General features: G+C 49.2%; 1 protein-coding gene across 1 annotated transcript in view; it reads right to left on the reverse strand.

The window, feature by feature from the left end:
- Positions 1-26,909, reverse strand: part of LOC119442250 (growth factor receptor-bound protein 14) — a 191,432-nt gene that overhangs the window by 81,534 nt on the left and 82,989 nt on the right. Inside the window, exon 3 of the mRNA XM_037707056.2 lies at positions 10,261-10,441. Coding sequence (XP_037562984.1) covers positions 10,261-10,441 — 181 coding nt within the window. The remainder of the gene's footprint in view (positions 1-10,260; positions 10,442-26,909) is intronic.

Raw genomic sequence — 26,909 nt, forward strand, 5'->3', positions numbered from 1 at the left:
TCCACGTCGCCGCGTGCGCAAGCATCCAGTGTCCTTGTCTGCGTGGTTTTACCACGAGCGACACCAGAGAAACCGTGCTAGCTGATCCCTCACCAACAGCAACAACTGCATTGCATTCGCCGCCTGCGCAAGCCACAGACGGGATCACCTGTGACGCTGACGTCACCGAATGCTGCAGACCGTTAGCTATAGCAGCGTCTTGCGTCACAAAATACTAGAGCTGGGCGAAAATGCCTATATACCAGCAGATAAAACATGAATACGCTTCTATAAGGCGTCACTAGCCAAGCGCGGAACGCCATTACAACTTCCTATGGCTGTTTATGACTTACGGTAGTATAACTGTGTTTACTTCAGCGAACCGACCTACACTACAAGTATTATCAAGTATACTTGCGCATGTAGGCCAGCTGGGAAAACGTAACTGGATCAACGGTGGAGACTATATGCAAGGTTGGTGGCGCAAGAGACACGCACACAATAAAAGGAACGCGCACGTCATACTAATTTAGCGAGCTAAACAGAGGTTCTTAATGATTCGATGGCTATATGTTTACGTCAAACTCGCACCTAAAGAACCAGGCGAGGATGTAGCGGAAAGACAAAGAAAGAACTTAGTGCAGGTTGCTACCACCCCGTTACAAAGGGGCCGTCGATACCATCTATCCACGCATTACACGCAGTTCCAAGGTTTCCATTCCTATAGTACACGAAGCCCGCGAGAACTCGCGATGGACAACGCTCGCCGCAAGATTTCGCAACGACAGAAAGTTGCACGAACGCTCTTAAAAGACCATGGTCGGTCTTTCACAGCCTGTAAAAAAACGCGATTAAAGAACCCCAGGTGGTCAAAATTTTCCGGAGTCCCCCACTACGGCGTGCCTCATAATCAGATCGTGGTTTTGGCACGTAAAATCCCATAATCTCTGTAAAAAACGCTGTAGAGTCTCGCCTTCATCTATTCTCGACTGTCTGTTGGCCCCTATAGTGGGAACTTGCATTTTTCAGTGAGGTACCTCAGCACTATATAACAAGCACCTATAAAGTGTCCGCAAACCAGGAGAGATATGAGTTCAGTTGTTGGATTAGAGTGGGCTCTCAAAGTGTGTATACCGCGGTTATCCCTGAGTTTTCGACAAATGGAGGGAGGTCGATTACGACACTGAGCCGCCAGCCACAAGAGAGCTCCGTGAAACAGCATCTTTCATACAAACTTAAGGAGAATAAGCGGGAACTGCCGTTTTATACGAGTACAGCGATGCGGTATTGAAGCCCGGTCGATTCGGAGGCAACAAAGGGGACGTGTAACAGGAATGGAAAGCACCGCGGGTGCCCATTATACGCGTATATAGACGAGAAAACGAAAGTGCCCGTGGCAATCACCGTGGCCCACGTATCATCACTACAAAGAATGCAAACGAACCGAGCGGGGGATGCTAGCTAGCTTCTTGAGACAACACTTGAAAGTGCCCGCTCGGGCGGGGTTCGAACAGCTTCGAAGACACTTTCGCAAACTTCGCACTTTGAAAGCGTGCTGCAGTACGTGTGCTGCTTATCGATTCCACATTGCAAACCAACGTAACGATAATCTAATCCTTACGAGCGTCCCTTACAATGAGAGAAAAAAGAAGAAAAAATGGAAGCTTTCTATGTCGTCTCAAGAGAGTTTCGATCAACTAAGAAATTGTATTATTACATTAGAAACACTTTTTTTTTTTCTCCGCAACCTTCAGCTGAGACAGGGACTCGAAAGTCCGCTGAAGAAGCGCGCGCTCTCAGGTGAAGAAAGTGAATGTTCCAAGTACCTGCACATAACGCTTAAGAAATACAGACGCCGCGATTTCATGCTGCAACTCTATATACACTTGCAGGCTCTCAATATTCGCAAATGTGGACGGGCATCCGTTTTCTCTGTAGCGTACACTTAAAAGCTTGCTTGGAATTGAGAGCACGTGGATTTTGTTCGCGTACATACGCATTCGTTCTCCTTCGCGCGAATAATTGGAACGACGAGGCTATGTGCACCTACAAGCATACAACATAAAACACGGAAAGAAAGAAGGGCCGTGCAATCATTCGAATTCCCGGGGATACTGCGTACGATGTGAGACGACGTTTTCATGGCGGGAGTTGTGTTTCTTCTCCCCCCCCCCCCCCCCCTTTTTTTTTTTTTTTTTTTAATGGCGAACACGATCAGACGCGTGGTTCATGTCGTCCATAACGAGTTCCACCATTAGATCCCTATTTACGATGCATTTACGTCACGTATCGCGCAAGTGCCGAAAGCAGAGACCCGCGGCGTCCGTATCGTACACGAGCGATGGAAGTTCGCGCAACGTTCGTAATAATATTCCCTTAGGAAGAGTAGCGCTATAGCTGTTGCGAAAAAACTGCCGCGTTCTGGAAATCGCTCGCGCTTCTCTTTAATCAACGCAATGCGAGCGCGCATTGAAATGAAACGGCAAAAAAAAAAAAAACCCGAAGGAAAAAGAAGTAATAAAAGCTGCGAATACAGCGGCCCCGCGGTATACTTTCCAAGCTTCGATATTAAACTTATGCAACCGCGTCCGAGGCGTATATTTATAACAGCGTAGAAAGATTGCAAAAGCATGCGTACGACGTTGCCAGGCATATGTATCCGCCCGTTGCTGCGAGCAGATGAAGTTCGTCGGGCAACATCACTCTCCAGCTATTTATACGCGAGCACATAAGCACCTGCGCCGCGTTGTTTTCGTGTCAGCCACGAAAGGGATTCCGCGCGTCTGAGAGGAAGGAACACTGGTACAAGTGCGAATGCGTCGCGCCTCATCGCCACCCTGCCTTTCTTTCGTTTCGACGAGCGAGCCTTTGGTTACAATTAGCCCGAGGCCAGAGGCGAAAACTTCTTCTTCATTCTGGGGTTTTACGTGCCGAAACCAGTTCTGATTATGAGGCACGCCGTAGCGGAGGGCCCCGGTTTAATTTTGACCACCTGGGGTTCTTTAACGTGCATTACACAACGCAAGCACACGGGCGTTTTTGCATTTCGCCTCCACCGAAATGCGGCCGCCGCGGCCGAGATTCGATCCCGCGACCTCGTGCTCGGCAGCGCAAAGCCTTAGCTGAATGAGCCACCCCGGCGGGTCAGAGGCGGAAAACGAAGATTCCTTCAAATTGGTCTCGGCCGCTCGGAGGTGCACGCATACAGCTTCGCACAGGATACATGTACGTACATCAAATATTTCGGTTAACTAATATTTAGTTTATCTTGTCTTTGGTTTAGAACAAGCTTATCCAATCATGAAAGAGAAAGAAAATGCACCGAACTATGTAGAGTGCACACAGTGGATGACGCAAACACTCACCCAAGCTGGAAACATTTGTCTTGTTGACAATTATTTCCCTGGTGCTGCCAATAAACGCGGTGTGCTCAACTGGCAACCCGAAAATTCTTACGCTATATAGCACGGTCCGCGAGTGTGTTTATGAAAGACTTAGTGGCTCACCAATATAAGGCTCGACCGAGGATTTTGTTCTGGGCGCCATCACGCTCAGTGCTAGATCGACTTCTGGTTTGACAATCCAAGATGGCGGCTTCCCATATTAGTATAGCTTTTTTTTTTAGGTAGGCGTATAAAAGCTAATTTACCACTGCTGCTTTCGCTTTTCCTTCATCAGAACGTGTGTGCTTTTGCAAGCCATGGTACTCCGTGTCGCCGCGCATGATTATCGGAGCGAAGCATAGCTAGCAGAATAAAAACGGAGGAAAATACAAAAAAAGAAAGAACAAAGAAAAGCTTATTTCTCAGTGGTACTAGCGCAGATCTTAATTAACCTTCTCAACAGCACTTTCTCTCCGCAAACTTCTCGAGACACGCAAGATCATCGCTTCTTCACTATCCCTCCGGCATTCCGAATGGTTTTTTTCCCGACGCGTTCGACCTTCACCGACGGGGAAGATAGTTACGGACCGCTGCACGTTGGGTCATCTCATCCCCCGCGAACAATGGAAAAATGCTAATAACCCGAGAGAACAAGCGTGCAGCGCGTCTGCATGCCAAGACAAGCAGCGCGCGCCCATGGCAACGAGCGATGCATATGCGTGCTCTCCCAGTGACGCGACGCTGTCGTATGCACAATACAGGACTCCGGTCCGAGAAAGGTATATAGGCATTCACTGTGCTTAGTACCCATCGTCTAAAGAAGCCGCGCGCTGCTTGTCCAATCGGTGCATGCAGCGCGCAGCGTCAAAAATGTATGCTCAATATGTGCTTTCAGCTACAGAGCAGAATGCGCGAGCTCGAGCCGACCGGCACAAAATGAAAAGTTACGTAAATAAGTTAGGCGCAAGTGCACAGGAGGAATGCGCTCCTGCGCTAGGCGCGCGCGCGCGCGAGGCTTGCCCAATAACACTGCGCATCTATCCAGTACAGCCAAAATAGAACTACGCCCCCCCCCCCTCCCCCAACTCCCCCTTATACTTTCCCGAAACCACCTTACCTTTAACTCATCCCCACCTGGCTTAACTCGAAAGCCCCACTGCGAGGTTCTCACGACCTACAATATACTTGCACGCATCGCAGTTTCGACAGCGCCGCGGGCAACTGTGGCGAAATTCGGTCGCAAGGTTCAACAAGTGGCGTTGCTAACCGCTATAGCTGTTGCTGCCACTACTACACGCGCTGGCTGGATTATGCCAGGCCCGAAACTTTCTCTCTCTCTCTCTATAAACAGCACCTCTTACCCAATGTCGTGGTATCGAGGACAAACAGCATCTTCCGCGAAGCACGCCCAGTGCGAGACGCAGCAGGTTTTGCCTACATGCAGCCGGAGACTCGAATCGATCGACTTGCCGCTGGAATGGTTGTTCCCGAGCAAGAACACCAGTAATGCCGTGATGCGCTCCTTTCCCAGGGAACAAAGGGAACTTGCGTAATCAGCGAGCGACGAGGGAACTGGTTAGACCCCCGTGCCTTCTATTCTTAATGAAACTTTCACTCTATGGCCGGTACTGTGGCGAAACTGTTCATCAACATAAGTATATGGTGAAGCGAGCAGTGAGCGCGTGAGCCCATATGTATTGCTCGGCCACTTGCTTTTCTTTATCGCGGTCAAGCCTCTGCGGCCTTTCATGAATGAGTGATTGTCCGCTCTATCGACTATGATGATTGGCTCTGACGCTGGGTGTTCACACGGCAGCATGCGCGAAAGAGGCGGGGTAAGCAAATTACAATAGTATGAAGGGCAGACCAGCTCAATCTGGAGGTAAGCTATGTAGGGTGTCCCGCGGCTAACGATAGCCAAGCCCCTATTCAACAAAAGAAAATGGTTAAAACAACACGGTGCAAGATACGATCTTAAGACCTACGGTGTTCGGTGTTGACGACCGAACACCGAACACCGTAGGTCTTAAGATCGTATCTTGCACCGTGTTGTTTTAACCATTTTCTTTTGTTGAATAGGGGCTTGGCTATCGTTAGCCGCGGGACACCCTACATAGCTTACCTGTTGACGACCGAACACCGGTAGAGTTTCGCGGTATAGTTCGCGGAACACGGGGCTGTCGGCCGACGCTGCGGTCGACAGTGCCCTTGACAAGGCGCAATAATCGTTGCAATACACGACAGCTTTTGCAGTATATACATTACGGCGACTGTACAGCGGCAAGTCGACCTAACTGAAATGCGGTGCGGGTAACGGATCGGCAGGCCCCAACGCTGGCGCAACCTGTTGCGCAAAGAAAAACGTTGGCGCGGACGCAGCGAGGACAAAACAGATAATCCCTAATGCCCCCTCTAGGCCGCACCCATCCGGCAGCCACTCAAGCGTGGGAAGGATGGCCACAAAGAGAGAGAGAGAGAGAGAGAGAGAGAGAGAGAGAGAAGAAGACGTCGCTATATTATATATCTAGAAAACTAGCTTTTCGACTGGAGGTTCGCCAGCCATAGCTGTCGCCGGCACTGCAACTGCGGGGTTGCAAAACTCGCGCCCGCAAAGTCATTATAGTATATACCGCACCATCACCCAGCAAAAAGAGGAGGGGGGGGAGGGGGGGGGGGCTCCTCCTAGACCCTAAGCTTCCCTAATAACGGCGAGATGAGCGAGTGGCTTCGGATTTCGCAACAAGAACAGAAGCAGTTCGAAATGCGAGACACTGCGCGATACGTACGGCATGCGGTGCACGCATTAAAAGCGCACACAGTGCTGCGGGCGGGCGCCGCGCGATGCGAGCACCGCGGTTGCGAAAAACCACCGCAGCACTAACGCGCGCGCGGTTGGTTGCCTCGCCGCGCGCGGCCATGGAAACGGCGCAAGCCGAGAGTCCATCCACGCCCCTTCGAAGACGCACCCTCCCAGGGAAGCGTGTATATGCTGGAGTCGTAGCACTGTCCGCCGCGCAGCAGGCTCTTAGCGCGATGGCTGTTGGAGCGCATACGCGTGAGATGGAAAAAAAAAAAAAACACGGCGAAAGCTTGCTGCGCACGCGCGAAGCCTGGAAAGCCTGACGACAATAGCGAACAGGCGCTAACCCAAGAGGAAGCTTTCCTTCGGGAGAAAAGCTAACCTCAAACTTCTCGCTGCCATGCGCGGGAGACGCCGCACTGCGATCTGGAGGGGTCAAACAGCTCTTCATCTATATATCAGTCCCAGCGAGCAGTTAGGCCGCGCCAGTGGAGCTCTGGACTAAGGGCCCAACTCTTAAGCAGCCTTTTCCTTTTCCGCCATTTTATCTCTCTTCAATAAAGCTATATCCGCACGCACACACTGACAGCGATGGGGGAGGAGGAGGGAGGTTTGCCGGTATAAGTATAGAGGATGAGAAGGATGCGTGCGTCATCGGCTGGCAATTTCCACGGAGATTCGTGTTCCCACACAGAGGCATACGGCTCATCGGTTTGGGTTTAAGGTTATACTACCCGTACTCTGTTTCACAAATCATGAGGCGGTGGATTGAAAGTTCGAGTCGTGCCGTGGCGCTAGACATCAGCAGACAACGCCGCGGCGCGGCGCGCAGAGCATATACGCGTGCGTTCGCACACGATCGCTCTACTTCCCGATTGGCTGATGCCAGATGTGTGGTCTCCACTCCGGTACTACGTCATTGCTAAAGAAAGTGTAGTCGTTATTTCTAAATATAGGCAGGAGGGCAACAGTTACAGCTAAGCGTAACAGCGTATATACGAGATAAGAAATGAAACGCAAAATGCGAGTGTACAAAATTTCCGGTTCCAAGCATTATCTTAAATATTTTACTCACGCTCAATCTAACGCTTTAAGTTTAGAACTTGAGGCAAGTAGCGATAAACTGAATGCTATTAGAAAGCAAATTAATGTTTTTCGAGAGTGACTCCACCAATTAGATGATCGAATTTCGTTCTACCAATCGATCGCCCTTTCACAAGGAACCTTTTCTATGGAGACATGATATATTATTACTATAGTTGCGCTTCGTAAAATACGATGGGCCCGAAACCGCTGGCCCATCGCACAGTTTGGAGGCCATAGTTTCTCTTTACGTTTGTCTGAAAAGTGCTTTCTTTTTTTTCTTTTTTTTTTCTTGCCTTTTATCTGGGGACAAACAATTCGAACAGCTAGCTGAAAGATTTCATAGAAACATTTGTCATAAACCATTGCCAAATCAACAGCCGTGTACCAGAATAACCCGACCCGAGCGAAGAGCAATTTTCTTACGAGCACACAATTACAACAGCCTCACATAAAACGACGGTTACCAAACGAACGCCAGCAAGAAACGCAACCTGGCTGCAGCAAAGCTGCATCGATTCCATCTGACATATAAACAAAAGCGACTGCTTCGCAATATAGAAGATCGCAATGCCTCCTTCGTCTAGAAATACCTCTTAAGTGCATTTCGATATCGCTTTTCTCGCAAACGCTATTTCGCCACAGAGCGCGTCGCACCGCGGGTTGCTATGTAGCGAGACAGGACGGCCGCGATATATACCTGCACAAAGCGAAAACTGCGACTCCTCCGCGCGCGCAGGTGTTGCGGCGTAATTTTTCCGAGCGCTCACGTCTGACAGCCCGCTGGTAATCCTCGCGCCACGCAGACTGAAATGGAAGCTCGGACCGCGAACCGCGACGCGTTGCGAAAAGCCAGCTGCGTGAGCGCGCGGGGGTCGCGAGCTTGCTCTTAACGAAAAGTGTACACGCGCGACGACCTGCACGCGCGCGAGAGGAAGAGGAGACGGAGGTCATCGCTTTGAATTAGCCGGCTAGCTGCACCTGATTTATCAGCGCCGCGATTAATAATCTCCGGCCGCGCGAAAGCGATAGCGTGCGTGGCGGACAATTAATCGAACGCCGTGCGCGCGCGCACTATGCGGTCGCAATTAGCAGCAGCCGCGCTGGATAGAGCAAGCGCATACATATACTCTCCACGTGACCTCCTCAGTGTCTTCGAAGATCTATACCGTGGCGTTATTACGCGCTTAGTTACACAGCTCGCGACATGCAGTTTACTCTTCCAACGAGCGCGCGGCTGTTGCTAACGAAAAGAAAAAGAAAGCCGCGGCAACACGAACGCGCGCACGTGCGTGCACATAATCTGCGCGCCAGACTGCGCTCTCGCGGCGCATGCGCGTGTAAGTCGTCGCTGAAAGTGCCGGCGATTTATCGCGAGACCATGCATGCACGTAAACATAGCATGCGCGGCGCTCACACGCTCATCTTTATAGTGCTTTATATATAGAGTGGCGAAAGCAAATAACCTTGTGCACTTTACTATACTATAAACCAATATCAAGCTCGCCATTGACATTGGTGGGTATGCCCATAGACAAGCGCACCAGTAAAAAAAAAAAAAAAGAAAAATAAGAGAAAATAACGATGAAAAAAGAGTATAGCGGCAGCGCGGCCAGAGGTGTCTGAAAGAGATACGTCGGCGACACCACTGGAAGGCCTTTTCTCGACAACAGCTGCGCTACACAAGACAGATTCGCGGGCTCGCTCGAGGGAGCCAAGTTTCGCAAAAGGAACTGCATGCATTCCGCTGGGTGTTGTGAAACTCTTTAATTCGCAACCAATTAACATTAACCGGGGACGACGTCCTCGAGAGCGATTCTCACCGCTCGCAAAGGGCAGTCGAGTTGGCGCGGACGCCCCTCCGCATCTTTTTTGAATTCTCGCATATCATGCCGCACAGACGCGCGGATGATGCGCATGTATATACGTATATACATATGTAACAGGAGCGAGGGCGCGAGTTCTCAAGAACCAACTTTGGATCGAGTCGGCCCCTCGTCGTCTTAAGTCGCTATTTCGGAGAATCGCGTTGCGATATATGCGGGCCGAAAATCGAAATCAGACTCGCGGCAATGGTTTATTACATGATGTCGCGACCCGCGCGTATAGGACGTCGGCGTGGCGGCTCCGTATACGGAGCGCCTCGCATGTTGGGTAATGAGCGCGTATTATACAGGTACAGTGTCGAGTTACGCTAACCGGTTCGTCAGCGTCGATCGATCGCTGCGAAGCATTGCTTCATGTCGACTGTGCTATATATCCGTGGTATCCAGGGGAGATTTCAGCCCACTGTTCGTCACAGCAGCACGAAATAAGCTCGCGCGAGTATATACTTCGTTATGCAGAAAACGATAATGACGAAACAACGCTGCTCGGCGTTAACTTCATTATCAACACATTGCTTGATCGATTGCTCGATTCACCGACTCCTCCCTTCTAAAAGATAAGCATCGGCCGTTTTTATGCCATGCAGGCCGCTCCTTCGATGTAATCATTCAACATTAATCCGGAGCCCTCCACTACAGCGTGCCTCATAATCAGAACTGGTTTGGGCACGTAAAACCCCAGAAAGAAGAAGAACATCACTTAGTCGATCATTGCAATCCTGTTCCCTCCAACTGCCATTCTCGTTACCTTGTTATCAATGCAACTCTTAATGATATTTATAACGCCCTCAAAAATGTTGGATTGATTGATTAATTTTCATGTATGATTTTTTTGAAGAATATAAAATACAGGACGCGTTTTTGTTCCGACATACATACTATACCGTCCTTGCGCTTCAGAAAACTTGCCCGAATCGCCAACTTGCTTCAATTGCTCAATTGAGTGATTGAATGAATGATTGATTGATCGACCGGCTCCTTCATTATATCGGAGGCTGCCGATTTATTGGTTAGCAGGATCAGCGATTGCGCCATTTACCGAATGACTGACCGATTGACTCGTTACACGGCTGGATCAACCATGCAACTGCAGGATCGATCGATCGAAATTGCGGCGAACGAGACTGACCTCGGGCGGTGCGGCGGTCTCTGTCGTCTGGTCATCGTCCATGCAGAAGGGCAGCCCATAGCCGCTGTCCTGAGCCGACGAGGAGCCGAGGCTGGACGACGAGGAACCGCCGCTCAGCAGCAGCTGGCGCACCGAGGACGCTTCGTCGGATGCCGCCGCCGATGAGCTCGTCTTGCCGCACCTGTACGAGTAGGGCGAGAGGGCCGTGAGCAGGGGGAGAAACTGTGCGGGCACACAGAGCGCTCACGTTACGCCTATGTACCGTTGTCAAACGTTCAAACGACACTATACCGAGTCTCGACATGTGTAATACAAAAGCGATACGTGCCGCGGATCGTTGGCGGAGAGATTTTTTTTTTTTTGTCTCAGTTGCCAACCGCGATGAATGCCAGAACGTAAAATGCTCAAGAAAAGATCGTCATTAAATTCAAAACCGAACGTCAAATTTGCGAAGCTTTCCAGGAAATGTTTGTTATCGGACAGCGCCCTTCAGTAATATATGTTCGCGACCACAATTAGTCGGCTTTGTTATTTCTTTTTTTTAACGAACCGCTGTACACGTACGCGAACTGTTTCTTTCCTTTCTTTTAATACGGGCCCGTATTAGCAAGAACAGTCAGGCGCGTAAAATCGAATTAGGCTGCGAACTGAATTAACAAAAAGAAAACGAAGAAAAAAGTCGCAGTTCTGCCCGAGACGCGAAGTACTGATTCATCAGACAGCTTTACGAAGTAAGGCTAATAGTTTTATCAGCTGCATAAACTGCTGTAAACTTTCGCTTACTAACTAAATTAACAAGCAAGTTGTCACGCGCGCACAGGCAAACACGGACATCTCTCGTTCGACGACCGCGGACGTTAGCTCGCTGTCAGAACACTGGCGTGATTAAGGACGGCAGCAGAGGCGAGCGAATTCCCCTACCTGCAACCTCTCGCTTCAATGCGAACTAGGCGCGCGAGAACACACCGCACACGAAGCCATCAGCTATATCTATAGGGCCGCCTAGCCTTCGAACCCAGCGCAGATTACCTCCAAGATAGGGCCCGCCTGCCGCCGCGCTCTCCTTCCCACTGCTAGCGCGCGCATATCTCACCACTCCCCCACCTTCAGCGCGTGAGAAGAGAGCGCGCACACTCTCCACCTTCATCCCTCGCGCTCGCGATAAGACGTCGCCACACCAAGTCGCCATCCGTCTCGGCTCACCCTCGCAAGCTTTCCCTCGCACCTACAGCACACGGCGCGCGGCCGCGATCTTACCGCACTTCGACTTTATACGGAACGTCACGGCGACGCCGACGTCGGAAATTCGCCTGGAGTGTCCATATAAGTGCTATCGCAATAAAATGAAATACGTGGGAATGTTGCACGACATTCGCCGGTGAGCGTCACAAAACGGCACTGCGTATAACGGCACCGTGTGCTGGCCTCCCTCCCAACTCACAGGTGTCGTTGCCTATGATCTCTCCTCCACTAACTCATCATTGGCTACGGTGGCTATGATCATTGGCTATGGCGCCCTGCTAGATGAGCAAGAAAACGCGGGTTCGATCCTGGTCACGGCCGCCGCATTCTGATGGGGGCGGAATGCAAAAGCGCTCGTGTATTCAGATTTGCGTACACGTGAAAGAATCCAGCGTGGACAAAATTAATCCGGAGTTACCCACTTCAACGTATAAACCGTATTTGAACCTCGTGCACCGATCTCTCTTCATCTTAGGGCATAACTGAGCTTGTCACCGACGCGCACCACGTGCTTTATAACTGCTGCGAAACGTCTACCTGCAGCACCTATACCGATACAGCTGAAAGCAAGTTCCCCCCGGCACGGCAGCCCGACACCCTGACGACAGCGAGTGGACCGTCTCGGCGCCTAGCAACTGGCTCCAATGGAGATGGCGGCTCGGCTTACAATAGAGCATGAAATGGACTCGAAAAAAGAAAGAAAGAAATGGGGGGAATGCGAAAGAAAGACGACGCCGAACGAACGCCGAATAAGCTTGAGGGAGATATCGGACGAAACATCACCTTCCGAGCGACGAAACCCCAACGTTCCGATTCTCCTTTCGCAAAATGCACCAACGCCGACCGACGTCCGGCAAAGGAACACCGCAGAAGAAGAAACAAGCGGTGTCCGAATGGACACAGTAGTGCGTCTATATAGAAATGCGCTTGCTCATTCGGTCTTTCTTCTTTTGTTTTTTCCTTCGCTGTCCTCGAGCGCTCGTTGGACGCCCGGCGTATTTCAGCGCCGCCATCTTCCTCCTCCCGCAGTATAACCGCGCGTTTAGAGAAACGCCGCGGTCCTCACGGCAGCGACGAATGGGGCACTCAATCTGTCCGCGCTGCGTCAAGGTCGACGTCTACCCGACGTCTTCCTCGCCTGCAGAGACCGCATATAATGCACGACTCAGCGTGCGACGCGCACCGTTATATCCTATACACACCGCGTGCTTCCGCGTGCTGTTGTTTCCGCCTCAACGCTGACGCGTTTCGCGCATTCGTTCGCGAGACCCGATTCGTCATTTTAACGCGTTTTGACGTGAATAGGGGCGGCGACGGCGCGCAACGGCACAGCGTGTGCGGGTTACCAAAGGGTTGTGCGTGTGATGCATAACGGGGGGGGGGGGGGGGGAGAAGGGGAGAGAGGGACGGGGAGGGGGTGCAATGAAACCGACGATGACAGATTACGCGGTCCCGGCGTCATTCGCGTTCATTCATATACGAATGGAAGCGAAAAGAGCTATTCAATGGTGAAAGAAACGGCCTCGCCCCCCTGATAAGCGCTGCGACTTGAAAGGAAAACGAAGGGGCGCGAAGGCGCAACGAGGTCGTCGTAGGATCGGCCGACGAAACCCTGGTCACGTTTCATGGGCGATTCCTTTCTGTATGTCTGAGTGACCGTTTAATTTAAACTCAAGTGAGTGCCTCTTCTTTCTTTATTAGCAGTTAAAGACGGTACGTTTGGCCACCGAGAGGACCGGCTATGTCCCAAAATGTTATTAGCCAAGAAAAACAACTGCTTCGGACCCTGCACGAAAGATGCCGAAAACCACACTAGTCACCCAACTATTTCTTACGCGCCATATAAAAGCTCTCGGACCCCTTTCTATTGCAGATGCGCGCTTCGTATTTTCTTGCGCACCTTACAATATTTACGTGTAGCAATATTTAACCATAATAAAGTATAGCTGCTAACCATATTTCAATTCAGCTGGCAGAAACGCATTGACCGCTCGTGGAGAAAAGTAAGGCCGAGGTTTTTTTTGTTTTTTTTTTTTTTTTTTTTTTTTTTTTTTTCTCCTATGCTGAAGGATCTGCGCTGTCGTGTCAGTGTGCCGTCACGATTTTCGAAGTTTTTTTTTTTTTTTTTGAAGTTATCAAAACTTTCCAGGTTGAGTTCTTGGTTCCTTTAGAGCGTAATACGTATATAGTAATTTTTGAACGATAAGCCCATACATAACCAGATCAGAGTATAGGCGCTGTCAAAATGCATGACGTCAGGGCGCGCTGGTGCAACCTTAGTGTCTGCGGCTTTTCTGGCTTGTCAAGACTCTACCCACAGTAATAGTGGCCATTTTGCTGTTGCAGAAGATTAGCGCTTAATATCCTACTGTAGTGCCTGCTTTTATAAACAAATATTATTATTACTGTTATTACTTTTAATGTATGCGTGCGCCAGCACTCGGACCTTAGGGTTGTTCCTGGGCACGGTAAATAAATGATTGATTGATTCAGTGAAATTATTATTATTATTTATTTGTCTGTGATATGCATTGCATTGAATGTTATTGAGTTTACACGGTACAAAGCGCACAGATCCACTCTATGTAGAGGCTTAGGTATGCGCTAACCGTACATCTCCTCGTCGAATAAGCTAACTTGACTTCAAGTATAATAACGAAACGAAAGATGAAGATGCGTCACATGCTAGGCAAATAGAGCTGTATATAAGCTCGAAAGTCTGTCAACGAGCGTAAGGGAACGTAACTCGTCGCAGAGAGCTTCTGCATAGAGACACACAGAGCCCAAAGCTGCTTAATAAGCAGCTCGTGTGCGCCATCAAACGCAATGCGGGCCGGGTTCCAATGTAAACAAGGGTGCGCGGAAGCGTAATTAATTGGTCGCGCGAGGTCGCCCGTGTTTGAATATCACGCCCGCGCGCTGAGATAACAGACAAACATTGATCAGCTAACAACGGGTATAATCAGTGTGCATTACACGCGTCAGAACACGCATTCGCAGAAGGATAAGGGGAGGGGGAAGTGAAAGAACACACACACGTTGCTGCATGAGGTATCAGATATACACTTCTGTCAGGTTGGCCCAGCCATCAGCCCGCAGATTCTCGCTGCATTTGAAGCACGGCGTTTAGCCGCCCTGCCCGTCGCACACACAAGCATAGAGTTTCATACAATAATTACTAGAGGGAACTCTGCTGGCGCTGTGATCGTTCAGCCAATGATGGTTAGTATATGGATTTGTCTGGTCTTCGTGCTTGTATACATCCAGACGTTCTTGTGGCTTCGTTTATTACACTTTATCTGCTTTCACTGACCTAACTTTCAAAGCAATCTATGCTTTTTTTTTAAATGCAGAAGGCAATAAGATACTGCGAACATGCACGCACAATCGCTACTGCTTGCAGCGGTTCCGCTTGTCCACGCGTGGTGTAATGGTTTCAATAACGGGCTTAATTCTGTGCTGTATAGAGGTCCCGAGTTCGAATCCTTCCGTCGGCCGATTTTAATAATGTTTATGAAATTATCTGTAGCGCAATGCTTTGTTCAAAATGATCAGTTTGCGATATCCCGAAGCCGTTTATAAAGCCAGAAGAACGAAGTTTAGGCAAATCGACGTATACCAACCATCACTCTCGTGCTGGCTGCAAACCGCACAGCTCGCAGCTCCCGAAGACGCCACCGCTTGAGTTCCCTCTTGTAAGGTTCTTGTATAATATAGTTAACGAAGTTAACAATATAGTTAACGAGGTAATGAAAGGAAGGGTGTCATTGTTCGCACATTGCTCAAAAGGCTACAGAACGCGAAAGAACGCCGCCGCCGCCGCGAGGTTGCGTTGACCTTTACTTGATTGACATTGTTTCGCCAGCTATGTGCGCCGAGAAGGACGCAGAACAATCAGGAGGTATTATATCGTGCCACGTACACGTATAATGCACGCGCAAAGAAAAGGGGACGCGATGTCGACGGAGCAAGGAGCTGCGACCGACGTCAAGTACCGTCGACTTTCTTAAAACTTACGGAGCAGTATTAAAAGGACGCGTATATCAGTATTATAGCGATGTTAAGCTCAGACGAGAGTTTACCGCCTGGTGGAAAGGCGGTGGGACCGAAAGCTAATCGTACATCTCGGAAGGCCACGGGATATATATATAACGCGATCAAGCGGCTCGCGCGAGGTGTACGTACGCACGGCCGGACACGTTAATATTACGCGCATCGTTAAAGCCGCGTTCGCTATCGCATAGTTTATAGCATGAATTCGTTAGGAGCCAGATGAAGAACAGAAGGTCATAATTACCGGTGCGCGAGCGAACTATATAATACTGGAAGCGCAGAGGGCGCACGACTAACTCAATAACGCAAACTGCATTTTGTCGTCGACCGCGCATGCATGTATAGTTCATCGCGCCGGTCCGATCGTCTCCGGTTCTAATGAGGCAATCCAGGGCAAGGTTTCGGGTTACGAAAGGTGCAGGCGTGCGTGCATACGTGCCAAAGCTATTAAGAAAGCGCGGCCGGGGCGCGCCACCGCTCTTAATTTGCCGACGCGCCTGTTCGAAGCAATTAGCGAACAAGCACGTGCAGCGGCAAGAACGTATCGAACTAAAAATAACGATTTAAAAGAAATCAGAAAGGAAACCCTTCGCACGGCTTTGAAGACTCACTGCAGAGGCGTATTTCTTGCAGGCTTTTCCTATCATGCAATCAACCCTGGTTCTCCGCCCCCCCCCCCCTTTTTTTTTTTCTTTCGTATCTTTCCATCCTTCATCGCCCTCCGTTTAATAATTACGTAACACAGTCACCCGTGTCTCAGGCTTCGAGAGGAAATGGCAAGAATAACTAATAGGGCGGCCGCGCGGCGCTCTGCACTATAGCAATTTATAACCAATCAGCGCGCTCGTGCATGCTCCGCACAAACCTTCCTTCTTAGACGATGACGACGAGGCTGGGAATAATAAAGACACGAAGCAATTTTAAACCAGCGCTGCCACCCACGTTATAATGCTTCACTGAATCCGACCAATGTTGCTCGGAAGAAAGAAAGAAAGAAAAAGGAAAGAAAGGAAAAAAAAAAAGTCCGTTCCATGTAGTCCCCTTTCGTCATTCAAGCGCTCTGCGTTCCACGCGCGATGAAACGTCGTCGTCGTCGTCACGAAACACGGGCCAGCTTGAGAAACAGTCTCCATAATCCTCGTACTCCGCCTATACGCGGCCGCTGCCGTCGTCTGCAGTGTGAGCGCTCGTGGCCGCGAGAGTTCTTTTATGTAAGCAGCCGAATCTACTTAAACAAGAAGAAGTCCGCAAGTGCCTGCAGCGAGCAGAGCTCTGCAGCTCAAGCAAGCAAGAAGAATGGCATCATCAGCAGGACGCGAAAAGCCACCTAGCAACAGGTCGCCGAGGGAGGAACAAAAAGGGGGGTATAAAAGAAAAAAAACAAAGAAGAAGCATAAGAACCAAGTGGAAAGAATGGGTCGTGAATCTGCAGTCCTCCTCCATCCAGCCCGAGCTTTATACGGCCGCTGTACTACAGACAGCTCGGCTCGTATATACGCCATGGTGACGCAAGCGCGCGGAGAGCGATGAAAGGGAGGCGCAGTGGAGTGAATCTCCGCCGCAGTCTGGGGACGCCCCCTAAATGGACGCGGTCCGGTGCGCGGACGACGAGACACGACGTCGCTCCTTTTAGCGTGACGCTACGCGCGGGTGTACGCGACGAGTGCGCCGTTTACCGGCGCACTGTAACGCGCCATCGTGTCTATATACCAGCGAGGGCGTACGACAGCGCGTGATACGCGCGCGCGAGCTTATTACTAGTCGAGCGCCGACACGTGCACGAATGTTATGCGCGGTGTGTAACCAACAGTGTTGGGCAAATCCTGCAGAGTGTCGGGAACACGTGACAAGGGAGAAAATAAAACAAGAATCGAGCGGAAGAGAAGGAAAAAAAAAAAGAAAAAAAAACGCGATGCGCGTTTTGTAAATCTGGTCACAATCCAGGTGAATGTCCCAACAACGAAGGCAAAGTAGTGACGCAAAAGCACACATGGTAAATCGAACGCAGAATTGTTCTTTCGTTTGTGTTTTTTCTTCGCTGTTTAGGCTTTTATAGGAGAAACAAAGTTTTAAAACCGAAATAATGAACGATATTACAAACGCCGCGGTAGCGATCAGTGGCTAAGACGTCTCGATATATATATATAGATGGGTGAGCTAGAACGAAAAAAAAGAAAGAAAGAAGATAAGAACACTCGTGTAGCATACATTGCCCGTTAGAGAACCGTGACCAGGTGATCAAATCAACCCGGAGCCTTGCACTACGGCGTCCTTTATAGCCCACCTTCTCGCGACGTTAGAAGCCCGAAATTTAATTTACTCAGCGATATTCCACGCATTCAGCAGAACGGTTGGAATTCACTCCTGCATCACATCGTACGCACTTGACATTTAGCTACAGACACTATGAAAAAGGATAAGATACCAAGAGATACGAGAAGATCGAGAGATAATAAAGCAATGTACACGACGGAGTATGTGGGATATATGTGCATGGTACGCGATGTTACGCGCGCTCTTTGCTAAGTAATGGCTGTGATAGAATCACTCAAGGAATAGCTTCTTTTGACGTTCTTATGAATACAAGAAGCGCGCACCGTACAATACTCGCCGTGCATCATTATATATAGCTTGTGGGCCCAGTCATGTAAGGCCACGCATTTCTCAATACTTCTAAAAAATGATCACGTTGCCGATGCGCAAACACGTCGTTTCTACGTATGGAAAGCTACCCACAGGACAGCTCGTAAATAAAAAAGCGCCAGCAATCATATCTTCAAATCGTTTCGTATAGGGCTTCGAACAGGAGTGCGCATCGTTCAACCAGAGCAGACGTACGTATATTGTATACACCAACAAAAATACTCTACGAACTTAGAGATAAACGGGAAGAAATAAAACGCGGAAAGCCGTCGTAAGAGGTCACATCACAATAACCATCGACCACAGCGGCAGACAATTAACTGCATGGCACACTCCTCCCTCTGCATTGGAGAACGTGAAGGAGCCAAAAAAGAATCAATAAGATGGAGGAAGACACATCGTTGCGGCGTCAAATCACACTGGCTTATATAAACATATCTAGTCCGGCGCCAACGTCTTATCCAACCGGCGTCCAGCTAATCCGATCGAACAGCGTGTACCACAGTCACGTCGCGACGGCATGTATAGGCTTACGCCGAAAGAGACAAATTGGTGGCGATAAAAGGCCTCTGTCAGAGTCGGCCCTCTACGAAGAAACTTTTTGACGAGGACCATTCACCGACCACGACAGATCCGGGGACTTTCGCCACGCATCGAATGGCGGCGGCCAATCGCTGGTTCGCGTGACAGGCAAAGAGCAAAGTTCCGAAAGAGGACGTGTTGCCGAAACCCCGGCTTTGAACTATATCCTTTCCAACTACCCTTTCAGCTCAAAGTGATGCGAGAGTCCAATGACGCACAGTTTCGTTAATCGTATTTTAACGAGAATGTTTTCTTTTTCTTTCTTTTTGTCAATTCCTTTTTGAAATTGTGTTAAGTTCAAGGCTCCCTATGAAGAAAGAGAGAAGGCATGAAGTTGAACGTAATAGACTCGACGACATGTGTCCTTAAGATTAGACAGCTTTCACAAAGAGCCGAACGCATGCCACTTAGTGCGCGCACACAATAGAGAGAGAGAGGGAGATAGAGATATGAGATGCGAAATGCTTGGAGGTTAACCGGAAGATAGATGATATTATACAGTGAGCAGCACTGGGAATGCGCACAGCCTGAACTTGGATCTGCTTGGGTTATTCTGTATGCAGGAGGCCGACAGCGGCCTATAGTACAAAAGTCGGGTCAATTCGATCGCGTTCGACGCGAAAAACACCACGGACGACGGGACAAGCGGGAAACACGTGTAACCCGACTGTTCCGATTGTCGCGCCGTTTGCATCCTTCGTCATGTTGAATCTGCAGATACGGCCCTCTATAATATAACTGGGTCTGGTAATTCTTGTTGTTGTTGTTGCCTCAAAACATGGCTCGTAATTCTTAATCTCCGTACTACAGACCTCGTTTTCTTTCTTTCTCATCACAAAATTATTCACGGGGCACAACTGTTCAACTCCGGGTAAGCTGCATGAATGTCGCAGAAGACAATCGCGTCTTTCGCAGTCCTGGCTAAAATCGGAACGGTTTTGAGATACCATCAGTTCGCTTCCTCAGCTACTTGCTTTTTTTTTCTTTGTATCCATGTGTGCGTATACATGTATATATATAAGCGGTGAACAGACTAACGCACTCGCAAACACACACTCTCTCTTTATATATAAAGAGAGAGAGAGTGTGTGCGAGTGTGTTAGTCCGTTCACCGCTTCTAATTGCATATGGTATATATACGACCGCTATCCTGGAGGAGTCACTGCTCTATAAAAGTATACAGTTGCACGGAGAACGAAAGAAAGAAATGTCATCGCGGAGCAGTAACCTTAGAAAGGTTCTCCCCTGCGTGCCATCAAATTCCTTATATTTTTATTCCGATTTCGAGCACCCTCGTCACAGCGAAATCGCTACAGTTGTTCCAAGAATTGTAACATCGCGAGCGCGAGACAAGGCGATGAAGCGGGGCGTACTCGCCGCGAAGTCACGCACCGTGCTTCAGAACAAGCCGTGGTTGAAAATTTCAGGAGAAGAAACGAATACACCACCAGAAAGAAAGAAAGAAGCGAAGTGTCGGCTGCTCTCAAGCACGGAGACATCCCGACAACGCGACAAGTGGCGACAAGAGTGACGAAGAAGAAGAGGATGCGGGCCAGAAGCCGTGCCTGCAGACTGTCCAACGTCACCAAGCTGCTTCTCCGACTCTCGGGCACGGTGGCGAAAGGAGCGACCTTTAAATAAACGCAGAGCACAGCATTTTGTACCGTATACGACGGACTAAAAGGTTACCCGGCACGAAGGAATGAAAGGGGGAGGCAGGAAAGAGCCATCCAAGAGGTAGCGATATGTCAGTCTGAAGCCCGGCAGGCTAGCGTCTGGCACTGATGTACTAGACTGCAAATACTAGAAGAAACAAAAACGCGATCGCACTCGCACAAACATAGACGGAGAATCGGGAGAAGAACCCGCAGCAAGTGGGTGCGAGAAATGAAACGCCGAGTGCCAAGTTGAAGAGCGCGCTGTCAGCAGAGAAAAGAAAGAAACAGGCAGGGAGTCGGGAGAATATAGAACAACAAGTGGCACACATCTCGGATAAAGACGGCTCCGGGGGATTTCGTTGACTCGGCGACAGCGTCGTTCTTTATTTCGCTGGCGTTGCAGGCAATGCTCCACTGCCAGACAACGCTTGGCGACTCACATTTCGCGCGCCGCGGCTCCCCACCGGGAGGAGGTTGTTTGTCCCGAGAATGGTGGACGCGCGCGGATGGATTTCGGGCGCATTCGCACGAATGCGGCGTGCGTGCGTGTGTGCGCTATGGCATGCAAGGGGGGGGGGACGAACGGAGTTGGTGCCACGACACACAGGGATGTCGATATCGCGCCCGACGTGTCAAGGACGCGGCGCTGGCATCGAGCTGACGTCGGTCTCATTTGCTGAGCTACATCGCCACAGAGAACGAGCAAATCCCACCTGTACGGGAAAAACTGAGTGCTTCAAAACTCAGCACACGCATGCACCCTTCGCATTTGGGGACATCTATAGGCTTCCACTCCTAAATCGCGACCGAGTTTCTGCCAGAGGCTGAGAGCGGAAGTATAATGTTACTGGGGGCACGCCATAAAAGTAGGATGAAGACGTAATGCCGTTTAACCTAAAGTCCCTTTAGTTTAACCTGACGCCGTTGCCGCATCGCCTTGGTCTCGTCCTCTTCTCATATCGCGATACAGCGCTGCTTAGGTCTCACCAAGATTTACTAGACAACATAAAACTTGAAAGAAAGAAAGAAAGAAAGAAAGAAAGAAAGAAAGAAAGAAAGAAAGAAAGAAAGAAAGAAAGAAAGAAAGAAAGAAAGAAAGAAAGAAAGAAAACGTCGGCGAGTGACCGTGAGCGCCACAATACTCGCGAGACGCAGGCCAGTCGTTATGCCACGCCGCGCAATCGATCGCGCGATTCGCGCAACCTCCAAAGTAGTCCGAGAGAGTGGTAACCCGAAAAGAACGACACCCCCAACCCGGCTTAAGTAGGTAATTTACAAGTAAAATAAGCATCATTAACTTGGTCCCGCAGCGAAGAGGACTTACAAAAGAAGAAGAAGGAAAGTTGCAGGCAGGAATAGTGGCAGACAGCCCGAGAAGGCAATCGAGCGTCGATCGTTTTCGGGTTAGTCGCTAGGCTAACTTTTTAAAGCAATACTAATTGCATCACAGGCGCAACATGTCTCCGTGGCAATCCCTAAAAAAGGACGAACTACTCGCGTGACGAACGGCGCTGATCGACCACGCCGCCGAGACGTCGTATTTACGCCGCTTGCGCTCTCATTTGAAATTCAAAACTGGCGATGACGGGGATACGGAACACATTTAACCGCGCACGCTCCCGCCCCTTTGAAGACTCGCTGAAAGCGAAAAGGCCCATCAGCCTTGGTCACCAAGGAGGTTGATGGTCACGGCATCAACGCGCAGAGCGTTGATGTCCGCTTGCCAATTTCAGTCACCAAGTGGCTGCGACGGTTCAAGAACTTGAGCGTGCATGCTGTGGAATCGGTCCGTACTTGAGCTCGCATATCGGCCATTTTCGCTTTTCCGTATGTCGAGGGCCTCTACAAAGAAATTACCTGTATAACGGTATAACCTGTATAACGAAGGAATATTTGTCCCGGTTCTATTTATTGTGTGACGTGCGGTGTGCGACCTTTATACAACGAAGTGACCTGTATAACGAATGATTTCGGAAGCCTCAAGCACTTCGTCATAATTTCGTTCGACCGTAGGCGGCCGAAGATAGATAGATTAGATAGATGACAGGCGAGTAAAAGAAATTAACACGCTGACGACAGCGCCAGCAGCACATTATATAAAGCACAGCCAAACTTGTGATGCACGGCATTGCCCTGCTGCTATAAGATAACAGCAAAAGAGAAGTATGGCCGCCCAAAAGGAGCTAAGACAAGCTTCGAGATAAGTGAAAGAAAGGCTCAGCGCCGTAGCAACAAGCTCGGAAGATCCAACTACACATAGGACAGCTACACGCGATGAGAAGCAAGCATCTGCAATCTCAGGTTTTAAAGGACTCCCAAGCGGGCTCACTGGGCCCTCCAGCTATAGATGAGCGGGGAGAAAAAATAAATAAAGGGAGACCAAGCGAGAACTCGAGACGTGCACACGGCTTAGAGAAAAGAGGCCAGATTTTCGTGAGCGGCTTACAGGGAGGGAAATGGCTCGTCAAACTCCAGAAGCTATACGAGGCACTGCAGCTGTAATCAACGAAGGCCCTTCATACAAGGAAAGTCGCGTACAACCAAACACTAACTAATCTTGCAACCATGTTCTTGTTTTATTTTTGTTGCTTTAAACGACACTCTCTTAAATAGTTTCGTTCCCCAGTGCCCTGTGACGACGCCGTGGCGGTTTTTGTCTTCCCAACGTCATGTCACAACCTACAAAGGAACTTACGTCATTGCAGGCACAAAGGCAGAGGCGAAAATTGACATTACCTTCAGTATACACTTACGTAATTTCAATGCGAAAGCGTTAAGACTTGTCTAAGTTATCACATTAAATTAAATCTCCACCTTAATCTACCTTGCTCTAATCTGTACAAACCTTAATCAAACTTGATCCACTTTAATCCAATTTTGGGAGTGGGCCAGGTCCGACGCCGTGGCTGTTCACCGTGGCATTTCGCAATGCGAGCCGCAGCAGGTCCAGCGCCGGGAACATGACGCCATCACTTGGTCACGTGAGTTTTCGTACCATCGCATAACAACTGACGGCGAATTTTCCCGATTCATGGTGCATATAAATGCTTTCGCATTAATAAAGAGACGCTAACCGCTGCTATATATGTTGGAGGCTGTGGCAGACACCGTGCAAACAACGGTACAACCCACAGTATACAGCGAGGGAAATTGAATATGAGAAAGGAAGCAACATCTTGCAAAACAAATGTCGAGAGTTCACCATACTATATGATTACTGTATAGGCTTCCTTTAGGGAGCCTATGCAGTAACTCTATATATACCACACGTAAGTTGAGCGCCGCGCCTCCATGTGCTGTCATTCGCAGGCACTCTACAGTCGCACGTGCGCAGCTAGGTTTAGCCAAAGAAAGGGTCTGCGCAACGATTACACCGCTCTCGATCGTCGAAGAGGAGGCTGAAACGCTTTATTACAGAGCCTGCCGGGCGCAATCTCGGCGGTATACCAGATGCCAGAGAACTGACACTGCTCGCTCATGCATTCGGAAAAGAACCGCGTCCATGCCAGACGCTTTATGCGTGTTTCGCGCAACCGCGCCGCTGCCCCGCTCGGACATTGCAAAATCTTATACACGTTATACCCCGGCACGCGTTGCAAAATTTCCTTCGGCCTTCGCAGTGCCCTTCCAACATACCGCGCGCGCACACTCGGGCTGTGCCTCCGAATAAGACCGCCCGGAACTATACTTAATTAACGAGCGCCGATATCTTGTGCGAACACCTGCGTTTTGAGTTTGAGTCGCATCGAAGTGCGTGCGTGTCTGTTGCGCCCGGAAACCGAAGCAACGGAAGCACTATATTAAACTCTGCCGTAAGATGTTGGGTCGTAAATATCTGTAATAATACACCTAGTCTGATTAAATAGCAATCAAATATTGTACCTACCGTCGCTCAAGACAGATTCATGCCTTCTGGAAGCTACCAGTCACCGTATTGATATTGTACTGGCAAATTACTGTTGGTGTTGAACTTACATTTTTTTTTTTTTTTTTGCAACGTGTCATCAACTATAGCCATGCTGGCTATGCATCCAGATGCTGTTAGTCTTTTTTTTTTTTTCGTTTGTATGCGTATTATGTAAATATTATTATTGTTGTTGTTGTTGAATGTTCGTGTAACTTCTTATAGGGACAGCCATAGTTTGTTGACTACATTATTTTCTTTCCAGTGTTCCTTGTGACGCTTCATCCCATGTGATACAAATTTATTTTATTAACAGATCATCATCATACTTCGTGGTAATCTAATTATTCGTTCTGTCATAAACGCAGTAGGTACGTGCAGCATACATCTGCTATATTAAACTATAGTAGTCTATAGAGTCAGGGTATAACTAACACGTTCACCATGTGACACATAAACAAGAATACAGTACGCATACAAAATTTATTTTCAACCGATCATTCTAAATGGACGAGCCTAAAACGTGCTGCATGCAAGTTATCCCACTGATTCCCCAGTGCACGCCTAAGGAATGACACACATATATATATGCGGCCGTTATTTGCACAGCTCGAACGAGCTATATATACGGACGCAAGCAGACGCTAGAGAAACCAACGCAGCGTCCGCATGGGTTTCGTATGGAAATCCACACAAAATGGAAATCGCATGGAAATGAGTATGGAAGCGCAGAAATCCGCATTCTAACTGTCAACTTTTGCGGGAATACCCCATAACACGAACCTAGCTACGACGAAAGTAAAACATCCAAGTCAAAATCACTGAAGTCGAGCACCACGTTCACATGCCGGTTTGTATTGCAACGACTCAAGTCGCATGAGTGATTATTTATATATATAGTGGAAGGACAAGGGCGTTAGCGGGCACGTTGCCCGTGCAAAACAAAACGGTTCTGAAAATTCGCTACCTTGAACAAGTAAGACACGAACGGTGCACAAATGCAAACAGAAGAATGAGAACATGTAGTTCAGGTGGGCGACTGCGCGGAGAATAAAGACTATATTCCGACGTCCGATAAGCACCGCTCTTCGTATAAAGCCAACGCCCGACGGCGCACGTCGTCTCCGCAATGCGAAACATTCGCATTTTCTTACATACGTTATATATAGTAGAATTGCCCCGTTCGAATTTCATTCACCGATGGCATTCATCGAGCGACTATCAATAATTCAAACGTACCAATAGAACCGCAAATACAGCGTATACGCATACAGTGCAGGTGCACTGTTGAAGGGAATTAACACTAATGCGCGGCTCTCACTTTGCCGGCGCTCTAAATGGTAGCGAATGCTGGCTGAACCTATGTTAGTGCACTGCACAGGTGCATGTAGAATGGTGCTAGCACCACCAACCGCCAGCCATATGCTGCAAAGCCGGGCGGTCATACACTCGCCAGAGGGGAAAATTTGCACATGCTCTACACTTAGGTGTTCCAGTTAAGAGTGGACCGCACTGTATACAGAGAGCCAAGCAAGCTGAAATAGTCACTATAAGCACGCACAAACACACACGCACACCGCTCCGTTGTCAACGAACGCTACAGATCACACACAAAAAGAGCGTTGCCGACCTAATCGCGGGAACTGAAAACAGATATAAGCGCACGCTCCAACTGCAAATCCCGCGGGCGGAGTGGTGACATTTCGAAAGCGCGCCTGTATATAAGATTGCGCGAGCCCGAGTGTTTACCCAACCTTTCTCGAAGCCAGGAAAGACAAACGCAATTTGCAACGAAAGTCAGCGTACGTAAACTGACCCCGCTTACGGGGGAAAAGCCTTCGCACAGTGCGCGCACATACGCCTACATCAGCCAAAACAGAGGTCGCGATCGCAATACCATTAATCTTTCGGTGGGCGCAGCGAGAAACTGAGCCATGCAAGCGCGCGATTCAGCGAAATTAGGGTTTGAAAAGACGCATCACACATACAAAGGAAAGCGGCCCAGCGCATAAATCTGCCTCCTCGATCAACAAGCGGCATGGTATACGTACAAAGAAGCTTAAAAGGTGCATTCTCCGTTGCGCATTAAATGTTTCGCAACGATGAAAGAACACAGGGCCGCTATTTATAAGATAATATGTCTCGGCAGGATGATTCGTTGCACTCCCGCATGCCTGAATAGCCACTGCTGAACGGTCAACGATTCAAGTTCGTTGCACGATTGATGACCCCGTGGCTGGAAGAAGTCGTTTCACTTTGACTTTTGCAGAAGAAGGGGAAAAAAAAAGAAAAAAGAAAAGACTGCGCGTAGCAACTAGACTGTACATGAGGCGTGCGTCGAGTTTGCAGAAGTTAGGGTCGGAAAGCTTCGCATAAGAGAAAAAAGAAACTGCTCTTACGTATCATCGCGCACATCATTCTGCAATACCTGCTTACCGATTACGACGCAATAGAACGTGTGTGACGTTTGCCTTCGGAATTGAAACACCAGGTGCAGTACCGATGGTACTGACATGCGGAGGCCCGCCCTGCACGACGGTTCGCAGACGTCATCAGAAGCCCTCCAC

The sequence above is a fragment of the Dermacentor silvarum genome, chromosome 2 (genome assembly GCF_013339745.2).
Source record: "Dermacentor silvarum isolate Dsil-2018 chromosome 2, BIME_Dsil_1.4, whole genome shotgun sequence".
NCBI lineage: Eukaryota > Metazoa > Arthropoda > Arachnida > Ixodida > Ixodidae > Dermacentor > Dermacentor silvarum.